This window comes from Trachemys scripta, chromosome 3 (genome assembly GCF_013100865.1).
Source record: "Trachemys scripta elegans isolate TJP31775 chromosome 3, CAS_Tse_1.0, whole genome shotgun sequence".
Taxonomy (NCBI): domain Eukaryota; kingdom Metazoa; phylum Chordata; order Testudines; family Emydidae; genus Trachemys; species Trachemys scripta.
The window spans coordinates 150,066,588-150,080,330 of NC_048300.1; the positions used below are offsets into that span (position 1 = coordinate 150,066,588).

General features: G+C 39.7%; 1 protein-coding gene across 1 annotated transcript in view; it reads right to left on the reverse strand.

Moving 5' to 3' along the window:
• COL19A1 (collagen type XIX alpha 1 chain) overlaps window positions 1–13,743 on the reverse strand; it is a 311,359-nt gene that overhangs the window by 243,201 nt on the left and 54,415 nt on the right. The window contains exon 10 of the mRNA XM_034766226.1: window positions 1,064–1,117. Coding sequence (XP_034622117.1) covers window positions 1,064–1,117 — 54 coding nt within the window. The remainder of the gene's footprint in view (window positions 1–1,063; window positions 1,118–13,743) is intronic.

Sequence of the window (13,743 nt, forward strand, 5' to 3'; positions counted from 1 at the left end):
GTTACGTGCAAGCTCTCTAACCACCAGAATCTCATCCTAGGACCTCAGAGCAGTACGGTCCTGCCTTGGTCAAATCTGGCCAGTATATTCGCTTAACATCTGGGGACTATGTGGTTACTTGTGGTAACCAAGCTGAGATTTTCCCCAGACACCTTAGTCAAATGCACACTGGTTTGGATTAAAACATAAAATAAGTTTAACTACAAAAGGATAGATTTTAAGTGATTATAAGTGATAGCAAACAGATCAAAGCAGCTTACCTAGTAAATAAACAAAACTATAAACTGAGTTTAACATACTAGATAGGTAGGATATGAATTAGCAGATTCTCACCCTGAGTGATAAACAGGCTGGCAGATTCTTAAGGAGCAAGCTGCACTAACTTACAGCTTGGAATCCCCAAGTGTTTCATTCATAGGCTAAAAATCCCTTTAGTCTGGGTCCAGCACTTCTCCCCAGCTCAGTTTTATGTTCCTCAGGTGTTTTTAGAAATCTTCTTGGATGGGGAGTCAGTGAAGAACCACAATGATGTCACTCCCCAGCCTTAAATAGCTTTTGCATATGCTTTGTCTCAAAGCTTGATTCCCACGCCAGTCAGTGGAAAAACACTGATATCCCAATATGGAGTCCAGCACCAGGTGACCAGGTCACATGTGCCTGTAGTGTCACAGCAGCTATAACTCAGAGGCTGTTTATAGCATCCTTCAGGAAGGCCTCCCTCTCTTTCCCCCTGGTGTGAAATAAGCTTCTTGTAAGGCCTATTGTTCTCCCTAATGGTTTATTAACTTGAATGGGCCCTTCCCAGCCAGTCATCTAGACTGAGTCTTTTGTCTAGAGGGCGTTCCCCATGTGTAAACACATTTGAAACACAGATACATAGTCAATATTTCTTACTTCAGATACAAAAATTATACATGCACAGAAGTAGGGCAATATTCAATAAAATCATAACTTTTTCAATATCTTACATGACCTATCTTGCATAAATACATCATAGTTATGCCATAATCATATCATATAATAATATCTCTATGAAGAATATAGAGTGCTGTGTCACACTTACCTTTTCCCCAGGAAGCCCAGAAACACCATTTTCTCCTTTAACACCCACTTCACCCTAAAAGATAAATTGCATATTTAGAGATTTAAGATTTCTGAGTTTGCCTTGCTACCAAGGCAACATGTTATTAACAGATTGTTTATTTCCCATGTATATATAGTTCTGTTTTCTATCAAGCTTTACAAGATATCACAAAATGGTGCTCTCATTGTGAGAGCATTGTTTAGTGAAAATATGAGCTATGTAAACTTGGGGGAAAAACCGGATGGCATAAAATTAAAAATCTCACTTAAAGAGAAAAGAAAAGCAATTCAGAATTAAGGCCTGGTAAACACTTATACACATGCTTAACTTTGCTACCCCAAGCACTCCCATTGATTTCAGTGGAACTAGTCACTGTGGTATTAAAGTTGTACCTCTGGGTGGGCACTTCTGTCATAACTTGCATTATAATGAAAAAGGTGGGATTTGTATTTTTCTACATTGCAGATGCATGAGGGCAAAATTTGTCTCTCTATGACAGGGTTATGTATATACAAACATCAGTATCTAGTACCTTCACTCCTCATTAGGATATATCAGAGAAAAGGAAAGTGTGTTTCAATCACAGAATCATAGAAGATTAGGGTTGGAAGAGACCTCAGGAGGCCATCTAGTCCAACCCCCTGCTCAAAGCAGGACCAAACCAACTAAATCATCCCAGCCAGGGCTTTGTCAAGACAGGCCTTAAAAACCTCTCAGGATGGAGATTTCACCACCTCCCTAGGTAACCAGCCAAGCTCCAACCTCTATGGAACCCCCTTTCAGGTAGGTGAAGGCTGCTATCAAATCCCCCCTCACTCTTCTCTTCTACAGACTAAACAAGCTCAGTTCCCTCAGCCTCTTCTCGTAAGTCATCAATTTTCTCATTTTATAAAAGGTTTCAAAAATATAGGAGCAAAATCCTACTGTCCTAAAACAAAACTCCCGTTCATGGCAGGATTTAGCCCAGTGTCTACATATACGCTACATGCAGCTAATATTTCTATTGCTAGCAGTTCACTTGTGCAGCTAGTATTTCTTCTTTTTTAAGATGCTAATAGTCAGGGGCAAAAGAAGTTCTCACTGAATTGGAATATCCAGACCTCATGCTAACAAGTCATTTAATGTTAAATTCATCTACACCCAATACTTAAAAACAAGTATAAAATGTGTTGGGGATTTGCTAAAAGATGTATAGGACTAATCCTCAGCTGGTGTAAATTGGCATACCTCACTAACTTCAATGCTTCTATGGCAATTTAGAATAACTGAGAATCTGGACCATTGTTTTTAAAAACAAGTGAAGAAAACAACACACATTTAAATTTTCCTTAGTAATTTCAAGTATGACAATCTGTAAAGTTTTGAAATTAAAATGAGGGAAGATAACAAAAACACTGAATCAATATTAGATACTCTAATAATCACAAATGAAAAGTTTTTCTACTCTTATCTAAAAAAGAAACTTTCTTCCTGGCAACCAACAACTCAATTCTGCAGCCCCTTTTCAGTCAATAGCACATATGACAGTAATCCCACTGATTTCAATGGCATTACTTACATAAGTGCTACTCAGTGGGAGAAAAAGGTTACAGAATTAGACACCAAGTAAAGAAAAGAAAAAGTCTAGAGTCTGAAGGTCATGTTTTCTGGTTATCAGTTTCTAAAAGCAGGAGATTTCTCCAAGTGACTACTACCTGAACTTTGAAATGATCTCACTCTGTTGCTTATAACCCTTGCCCTTGTCTTTGTCTCTTCCTCTCTTGCCACAGCATCCATTCACAGAAACCCACAGAAATGACTGCACCTGCACAAGCCAGCTGGCAACTCTTATTTAATTGCATGTGAGTGGGATCAGCAAATCAAGCAAAATGAATTACACATGTGTATGCAGCTGCATTCCATGCAAAAATTCAAATCCAGTGAATTGAAGCAATTATTAGTTTTTTTCATTTTTTTTTCATATTGAAATTGTCTTGAATATAGTTATGTTAAGTTAGTTCAATCCCAACAGCAGAATAAAATCTTCAGTATGTGAATGACGAACAGCCACTGGCACTATGAGAGGGTGAACAGCAGGAAAGACTCCTGTTTCCTTGCCTAATCACCCACATCATACTTTGCTTCCTGTGCCACTTTCAGCTAAGAGAGACCAGAACCATTTTATATTCAGCAGAATATTTTTACATATTATATGCTATAAATTCATAGTTCTATATGCTACTTATGTAAAAAAAAAAAAGCTCTAAGTGTGAGTGACTTACTAACTAGTCAACCATGGTAAATTTACACAGCTGTTTCGGAACAGTAGATAGACTTTCCTCCTAAAGACCTTAAGACAACTATATTCCATAGCAAATTGGATTATGAAGTTATTCCTGTATCATATAATTGTGATTTTAATAAGCAGAGTGTAAAGCGTACAGATTATACTTTATGTTATACTCCCTATATAAGAATGACTGAGCTTTCATACAGACATCAGGAGAGATTAGATAGCAGAAAAAAGAATCAGTAGGGGTATGAATGGACGAGTGGACTATAAGGTGGATAGAAAGCTGGCTAGATCATCAGGGTCAACAGGTAGCGAACAACATCTCAATGTCTAGTTGGCAGCCAGTATCTAGCAGAGTGCCCGATGGGTTGGTCCTGAGGCCAGTTTTGTTTAACATCTTCATTAATGATCTGGATGATGGGATGGATTGCACTCTCAGCAAGTTCACGGATGACACTAAACTGGAGGTAGATCCACTGGAAGGTAGGGATAGGGTTCAGAATGACCTAGACAAATTGGAGGATTGGGCCAAAAGAAATCTGATGAAGTTCAACAAGGGCAAGTGCAGAGTCTTACATTTAGGATGGAAAAATCTCATGAACTGCTACAGGCTGGGGATCGACTAGCTAAGCAGTAGTTCTGCAGAAAAGGACCTGGGAATTACAGTGGATGAGAAGCTGGATATAAGTCAACAGTGTGCCCTTGTTGCCAAGAAGGCTAACGGCATACTGGGCTGCATTAGTAGGAGCATTGCCAGCAGATTGAGGGAAGTGATTATTCCCCTCTATTTGATAAGGTGAATCTACTAGTGAGGCCACATCTGGAATATTGCGTCCAGTTTTGGGCCCCCACTACAGAAAAGATGTGGACAAATTGGAGACAGTCAAGCAGAGGGCAACAAAAATGATTAGGGGGCTGGGGCACATGACTTACGAGGAGAGGCTGAGGGAACTGAGCTTATGTAATCTGCAGAAGAGAAGAATGAGTGGGGATTTGATAGCAGCCTTCAACTACTGAAGGGGGGTTCCAAATAGGATGGCTATTTTCAGTAGTGGCAGATGACAGAACAAGGACCAATGGTCTCAAGTTGCAGTGGGGGAGGTCTAGGTTGGATATTAGGAAAAACTATTTCACTAGGAGGGTGGTGAAGCACTGGAATGGGTTACCTAGAGAAGTGGTGGAATCTCCATCCTTAGAAGTTTTTAAGGCCTGGCTTGACAAAGCTATCCCAAGATTACAGACAGGGTGACTGAGGCACAGAGTCAGTGGCAGAGATGAGGAAAAAACAGGTTCACTGACTCCCAGCCCTATGCTCCATCTGCTAGACCAGCCTTCCTTGTCCCAGAGCATGCTAGCAATACATTGAATACTGAATGTGTGCTTTATAAATATAAACAAATAAATTAATAACAACAAATGAGTGCAATAATGGAACAGAATTAAAATCAATGACTTAGACAGAAACTAGCAGCAGCAATTTTTAATCAGGCAAAGTGGTTAATTTTGAGCTTTCCAAAATACTCAGACAAAACAGACTGCTTTCACCAGAAACCCATCATTTGCTGGCTCAGGGTTAAAGAGACTTGGATTTAAAGGCAGGATTCTAAAAAAACACACGTGTTAAGTATGAAACTACAGGGCTAATAAGAAGTAATATGGGGAATATTTTCAAAGGCACAAAAGGGAGTTGGGCACTTGAATTAAGAATCTGATTATAAGGATTACTGGTGATTACAGGTATCAAAAATTAGAGCCATACTGTAATTACAGTGTAACTTCACTGCACTGTAACAAATGTTCATGCACTATGAAATATAACTGATTAATATAATCTGACAAGACTGGTGGTCTAGTTGTAGAAGAAAATCTGAGTTCAAAACCTGAGCTGTGTGAGCCTGCAGGTTATGGTGAACTGAACCCAAATGTTTGATTGGAAGCAAACCCATCTATTTATGTTGTTTGGAAGTTATACCATAATTGAATACATTCTGACAACCACAGGAATCCCATCTCTCTCCCTTGTATTGTGGTCCATTCTATTACCAGCCCCTTCTTTCAATTTCTGTGAAGTCCTTGATGTTTTGAGTTGAAAGCAGATAAAACACTGTAAGGGTTAGGCGCAGGTGACCTCGCACCTCTCCTGGAAACAGGCAGCCTTTCTCCCTGATGCTCTGGGGGGCAGTTCCCGGTTGCCTCTTCCCCTACTTTTTATCTTACCAAAGGGACCATCAGGAATGGACAATCTTCAATACACACCAAAGGTATTGGAGAGAGGCCAGGACACAATAGACTCCTGGATAGGTAGCAGGAAGGGGACACACTAATCCCAGGCCACTAAGGCCCAGATCCACAAAGGGACTTATAGCTAGGCACTTAAGAATAAGATTCAAAAAAGCCAGCAAACTAGGTGGAGAGCTGCCTAAAATAGCCAATGGAAGATGCTGAGAAGAGAGGGTGTCCTAAACCCTCCCCCTTAGGGACTTAGATGTCTAAATCTGGGTTTCAGGGAAGCACCTATCTCTGCTAGCAATCCACAACTAGGAACCCCTCTCCTGGAGTCAGGTGGCTTAGGTGCCTACGTAATTTCTTATGAGAAAGAGTTAGGCACCTGCCTCCCTCCACACAAAACAGTGGCTGGAGATAGTGGTGGTGCTGCCACCCACTTTATAACCTTTAACCCAGTAGTTAGAGCACCCACCTGGAATGTGGGAGACCCAGGTTCATTTACCCCTTCTAATTCGAGTGGAGAAAGGATTTGAACAGGGGTCTCCCACCTCTCAGCAGGGTGCTCTGATCGCTGAGTTATGGGATAGTCTGATGTGGGGCTCCCACAATCTCTCCTGTTGAAGCTGTTCCACTTTGGATAAATACTTCACGAGGCACTGGACCTGAGAGAGAAAGAGAGAAAATGACTCTGTAGCTGGTGGTTGGGGCACCCGCTGGGGAAGTGGAAGACCAGGGTCCCATCGCACTGCTCCAATGACTCTAATTATTTAAAAAGAGACAACAGTTTCTTGGGAAGGTGAAGATGTTTGAGAAGGCCTCACAGACTTTCCCTTGGTACAAACATAATCCTTCAGGTTTATGGATAAATCTCAAACCTTGAAACCAGGGTCACTTTGAAGGGGATAAAAGTTACAATACAAATATTTCCCACTTGTCATTCAAAACTGCTCAGTCCTACGGTCCTGCAGGCGGGAGTGTTACAGCAAGAGCCTTAGCCCTGTGAGAGTAGAGAACCTTGCACTGCTAATTAAATAAATAAATAAATAAATAACCCCTCTGGACAGTTCTGGAATGGCACTGATAATGGTTCCAGGGTGAATTTAGCCAAAAAGATGGGCTATTATGCCATGGGATCTCTAGAGGAATATAGGGAAACAAAGAGAAATGGGTGGAAAGATGTTCATGGCTGCAAGAGAGTAAAGGACTATTTGTCTCAGATTTGTACAAGATGATAATACCCTGATTTTCCCCATACAAAGTTAGCAATTCAGACCTTGAAGGAACACTAAAACAACCAGAGGGAAATAAATTGTCAGCTCATCCATCCAACCACTGAGCAATGATACTTAAATGCACTAAAGATAGTAACAGTTTCATAAACTGAACATAGAAAAGATCTTGTCAATGTTATGGGTCATGAAATCCATTCAGGATAATTAAATTTTGAAATAGCACAATGACCAGTCATTAAAAAATGAATTTAAACCTATCATTAATATTCACTATGAAAGGCAACATAATGACAATTCTTTTCAACAGAATTCAAGGTATTCACCAAGTAAAATATTTAATAAATGGCAGAATCTTAAGAATCTTGATACATGTTACAGATAATAGGAGGGTTGCTATATTTTTGACAATGCTCACTTCTGTCAAGTCATAAGCAAATAGGGTGGAAGTTTACCAGATCAACATAATAAAATGTTCCTCGCAATTTTCCTTCAAGATTCCTCCTAAAGCAAAACCAAGTTTTAAATAATGATTGTGTTGACAGCAAGATATTCCCTTCTTATGATGCTAACCATTTCCCAGTCTGAAGTGGAAGCAATTTTGCACATCTGACACTACCTGCAGCACTGTTTTTTGATCATCTCATTACATTAACTATTCAGAATGCCTCAAAGGCAATTGACCTTTTAATCTTCATGTCATGCAGCCATTATGTGGTGCACCTATTGTAAAACTAGAAATTATATGCTAGTATGGAACACAAAAGATGGTACCTTGTTTCTTTTATCATGCATTACAATTGTAGGATCACATACAGCAAAACTGACCTAAAGTAAAATATGTTAAAAAGAATGACAAGAGCAACTTGTCTTTAAGCTGACAAATTTAATTCATTTCATGTCTAAAGCCCTAAGACATGCTATTAAAAACATTTTGGTCAAAGATACATATTTGCAAGTTCAGGATTGAAGTCACGTCAAATGTATTTACAGGCGAGTCTCATCTTATGTGGGGGTTCCGTTCCGCGGTTAGCGCGTAAAGGGAAAATCGCGTATAGTCAAAATTACATTGAGTTGAATGGCGGGTGGAATCGCCCGCATTACAGGTACAGTATTAAAATTGTTATTTTTCTCTTTTTTTTTTTTCGCCGTCCGCGTAAAGCTGAAATCGCGCATGTTAAATGCGCGTAAGATACGACAGACCCTGTACATGACAATATGAAATGCTAATTCTTAAGTTAGAAAACAATATCTACAATCAGTTTCAAGAACTGAATCTGATATGAGAAAGAAAGCACCAACTGATTATGTCACACATTAGGCCATGGTTTTGTTAGCAAGACACATGCAAATGCAGTGAATGGGTGGAAGTGTGGACACAATTTGGCCTAGTGCACATAAATATTCCTAAGCGTTGCATTACATTTCTGCATTTGTCCTCAGGAATGGACACACTGGTCCAGATAAAATGAAAATTTACCCTCCCATGAACCTCTGTCATCCCTCAAACCCAACCTAAATGCAGCTTTTTTATAGGTTTGATTAAGCTTTCACACTGGCACCTTTACACATCTGTGTTCCACCTGGCACCAGAAATAAAAATGTCCAGCTACCTTAAAAGCCTTCTAACTGAATTTATGGTCTAATTAGAAGAAAGAAATACTAGAAAGTTCAAGAGAAAGTTGTTCCCATAAGAAATCCAATCTAATTTTGCACACCCAAGAAACTGATATTTCTAACAGGAGTCCAAACTTCTGAGTCTATATCTAAATTAAGTCTCCAAGCTTTTGAGAGTTGCCCACCACTAATTAGTGCAACGAACACCAGATATGAAGGGAATCATCCTGAGAGTTTTAGATAAATATACAAGCATTAGCAGGAGTCAGGGGAGCTTAGGCTAGAAGAGGAGCCAGACAGAAACCACATAATGTTCTCTAGAGTTAGTGGGTATATGCTGACACATGACGTGCATGTGCATACATGGGAGCAAGATATTGAAAAAGGGAAATATGTGCTTTGTGAACCTCTCATTTTGTAACTGCAATACACTGGTCTAGAACATGCAACAATGTTTCCCTGTAATGGATTGCCCAAGTAACTACAACTTACCACTTTCACACTGCCAAAGGAGCTGTCAGCTTAAGCAGAAAGGCCTCTTTTCAGTTCTGAAGTTCCCAGGTTCAATTATTGCTATCAACCAGCATGTCTGAATGTATGTGGCTATGGTTTTTTACATGAAGAATTTTCTTTCCTTTTTCAGGCAGACTGAAAACTTTAAGGCTACTACTTAAAAACAGATGAAAAATGTAAATGTCTGGAGACTTAACACTGCAGGTTAGACACAGTGAACCAAATATATATTTTGGTGGCCCTAACTGAAGAGAACAAAACCTTCTGGGTCATTGGTTTGAATCCAAACAAGGGAAGATTTGTCTAAAATGGCTAGAATCTCATGGCTATTAAATTCAATGAGTTTGTGATTTCAGTCCAGTGCCCAGTGGACAGACCTCCACATCACAAAAAACCACACCAATCATAACTGCACTAAGTAGTACCCTTGCAGTCAATCTCAGGACAAAAGACAGAAACTAAATCCACATGCTGAATTAATTAATATCCTCCCCCTCTAAGCGTGTCCCATTCTCCCCCCCCTTCCCAGAGGAGAAGAGGCATACAGGCGGAGTAATGTAGATAAGCTTGCAGTGATGCTATTGCCAGAGCTGTGCATGTTCTGTGGATAATTAGATGAAAACACCAGATCATAATGGCTGAGAATTCCAGTTTTCCCCAGCCAAGTTCTAATGGCTGGTTAAATCTTTTTCATGATGCATCCACTTTTAATGGTGCACAGCTGAAACCTCATCAAAGGAAAGAGACTATTTCTCGCCATTATGTTATGGGTAAAAGAGAAAGTATGTAAGGACGATTTTTTTCTTTCTTATGCTCTATTTCTCTACCACACCATTTATCACGTTATGGGTATTGGCTACAAAAGCAGCAAAACATTTTAACATCCCTGCCCCACCTCTGATCTCCTGTGTTTGCCTCCTCTTGCTCCTGTCCCAAATTCCTAAGAAACTTAATTGGGAGCCTCAAACCACTTCATGTCCCTAAAATTAAACTTCACTTTAAACATTGCCCAGTTACTTCCCTAGCTTCACGAGGCTTGAGGTGCCTAAATTGGGAGGTGATTTAAGGCTGCCAATTCTGTTTATTAGGTATTTAGTAAGAGAAGAAGGGAAGAGGAAAGGGAGGAAGGCAGGGAGAGCAGGTGGAGAGAGAAAAGGGCCATTTTAAACTATTCCTCCTGTCTTCTGAGAGTTCTTTTCTTTAGTAATTTCTCTTATCCTACTTCAATGTATTTTTCCTAGTGGAAAGAAAGACACTTGTTACCTTTTAATTAAAATGAGATTCCCAAACCTGAGCCGTACTTTGTAGGTGACAAATCTGAGAAATTGTCACAGGCTGAAGTGTCATTAGAGGAGGTTTTGGAATTAATTGATAAACTTAACAGTAACAAGTCACTGGGACCAGATGGTAATCACCCAAGAGTTCTGAAAGAACTTAAATGTGAAACTGCAGAACTATTAACTATGGTTTGTACCCTGTCCTTTAAATCGGCGTCTGTACCCAATGACTGGAAGATAGCTAATGTAACGCCAATATTTTAAAAGGCCTCTAGAGGTGATCCCGGCAATTACAGACCGGTAAGTCTAACGTCAGTACCGGGCAAATTAGTTGAAACAATCGTAAAAAATTAAACTGTCAGACACATAGAAAAACATAAGTTGTTGGGCAAAAGTCAACATGGTTTCTGTAAAGGGAAATCATGTCTTACTAATATATTAGATTTCTTTGAAGGGGTCAACAAACGAGGACAAGGGAGATCCTGTTAATACAGCGTATACGCCCCCCCCCATTCATTTTGGCCAGGCCGCTTCGCAACCCCGCAGCGGACCCGAAGCCAGGAAAGAGGCTCAATAGACTGCACGACCTTATTAGGGCATAGTGCTTATCACAGGAAACTTATGAGGGACGTGTCCCTAGTTTTACTACACAAAAAGCCATTTCTGCAGTTTCTGTATTGTACTGTTCTTCCTAATAAGGGGAAGACAGTGGGGCACTAAAAAACCAATCAACGCGTGCCACATTCACTTCCAAAAACTATATATTTAGTCGCCCCTGTATAGCAATTAGAGGTGTCCCAAAAACGAATCTACGTCATGGCCAGTCCAGGTCTGATCAACTTGGGCTTGACCCTCCCACTCCCGAATCCAGCCTGAGCATGTGTCGTATAGCCGGCTCAAACTCATTACGTATATGCTCTCCCATCTGGCTGTTATCTGCATGGTTGTAAGTAATTAGTTAACTATCATTGCTTTGTTTGTGGTTACTTTGCTTGTTACCCCATACTGTGGTTAGACTGAAAAAGGCCTCAATTGTTAATGTGTTTCCTTTCCCTTATCTTGTAAGTGCTTTTCAAAGTTAGTTACATAATAATTGCAAGTGTTACAAATTTAGTTACATAGTAATTATAGTTGCTTAAAATCTGTTATATAGTATAGTAACAAGTTAATAAGAATTCATAAAATTAACATTTTATTATAATTATCATCATATAATAAAATTGAGTTGTATCCATTCCCACTCGTCCTGGGTCATTCAACTCAGTCCTTCACTGAGAACCCTTAAAGAACCACAAGCCCCTTTTTGGGTCGAATAGATCCAATGGACATAGTGTACTTAGATTTCCAGAAAGTCTTTGACAAGGTCCCTCACCAAAGGCTCTTATGTAAGTAAGTTGTTATGGGATAAGAGGGAAGATCCTTTCATGGATTGAGAACTGGTTAAAAGACAGGGAACAAAGGATAGGAATAAATGGTAAATTTTCAGAATGGAGAGGGGTAACTAGTGGTGTTCCCAAAGGGTCAGTCATAGGACCAATCCTATTCAACTTATTCATAAATGATCTGGAGAAAGGGGTAAACAATGAGGTGACAAAGTCTGCAGACGATACTAAACTGCTCAAGATAGTTAAGACCAAAGCAGACTGTGAAGAACTTCAAAAAGATCTCACAAAACTAAGTGATTGGGAAACAAAATGGCAAATGAAATTTAATGTGGATAAATGTAAAGTAATGCACATTGGAAAAAATAACCCCAATTATACATACAATATGATGGGGGCTAATTTAGCTACAACTAATCAGGAAAGAGATCTTGGAGTCATCGTGGTTAGTTCTCTGAAGACGTCCATGCAGTGTGCAGCAGCAGTCAAAAAAGCAAACGGGATGTTAGAAATCATTAAAAAAGAGATAGAGAATAAGACGGATAATATCTTATTGCCTTTATATAAATCCATGGTATGCCCACATCTTGAATACCATGTACAGATGTGGTCTCCCCATCTCAGAAAAGATATACTGGCATTAGAAAAGGTTCAGAAAAGGACAACTAAAATGATTAGGGGTTTGGAACGGGTCCCATATGAGGAGAGATTAAAAAGGCTAGGACTTTTCAGCTTGGAAAAGAGGAGACTAAGGGGGGATATGATAGAGGTATATAAAATCATGAGTGGTGTGGAGAAAGTGAATAATGAAAAGTTATTTACTTGTTCCTATAATATAAGAACTAGGGACCACCAAATGAAATTAATGGACAGCAGGTTTAAAACAAATAAAAGGAAGTTCTTCTTCATACAGCCCACAGTCAACCTGTGGAACTCCTTACCTGAGGAGGCTGTGAAGGCTAGGAATATAACAGGGTTTAAAAGAGAACTAGATAAATTCATAGAAGTTAAGTCCATTAATGGCTATTAGCCAGGATGGGTAATGAATGGTGTCCCTAGCCTCTGTTTGTCAGAGGGTGGAGATGGATGGCAGGTGAGAGAGAGATCACTTATGTAAATTAATTAACCATACTCTAATAGCCATAAACCACTCCAGGATGTGCATCAATGAGCACTTTGATGTCTGAAGGCACTCAGCCTTTGTGGCTGCAATATACCTAAGGCATTCCCCAATAGCCTATGAAGGCACACCTTGGAGCAGCTTATTACTATAATAAAATACTTAATTCTCCAGGGATGTCAATCTAGCACCTTTCATGAGGTCTAAATTCACTTCAAACGTATACGTAAATAAAAACAAAGAATATTTTACAGTAACTTAGTAATATCCAATAAAGCGAGGAACACAGGATGCATGTTCACTAAATATATCATTGTTCAAGCTACTACCAGGGACATTATTTTTTTAAGGATTTTTACACACAGATGATGTGTATTCAGCTGTTTATATCATCTGAACCAAAATACATTGTAATCAGCACATGCATAAGTAAGACTCTGAATAGCCACACACCATGCTAAGGATGTGGAAGCTGTTTCCAGAACAGGACAAGGTAAAGTTCTCAGCTCAGCAGAAAGTGGAAAACTACTACTAGAGAAATTATATCTAAATTATATCTAAATCAGGCAAATACCCTATGACTTCTGACTTTGCTACTTGCGGAATACTTACATTACTTGGTTGAAAAGTTTTAAGAGCAGTTAAAAATATTCTCCAGGACTAACTTAAATTCTGTACCTGAAAGCTACAAATTGTTGACTTTCATCTACCCTGGAAAACCTAGCAGCAGCCCATAGTGTATGCTCCACCGCAGACAGCTGGTAGTCAGCAGACTAGGATGGGATTATGAATTTTCTGGCTAGTGCCCACACATTATGGGGCAGGCAAAGCAACCCTACCCTCTGCGATGAAATCTGGGCATCAAGGTCATGCTTGGGTGAAAGACTGAGGAAGTGGCGACAGCCAAGAGAGTGAGGGTCCTTCCAATAGGCAGAATGTTACAGATCAAACACCTCTGAATCCAATGTAGAGAGGGAATGTAGGGATCGGAGCAACTCCGCCTTCAGAGGTACATGTGAGGAG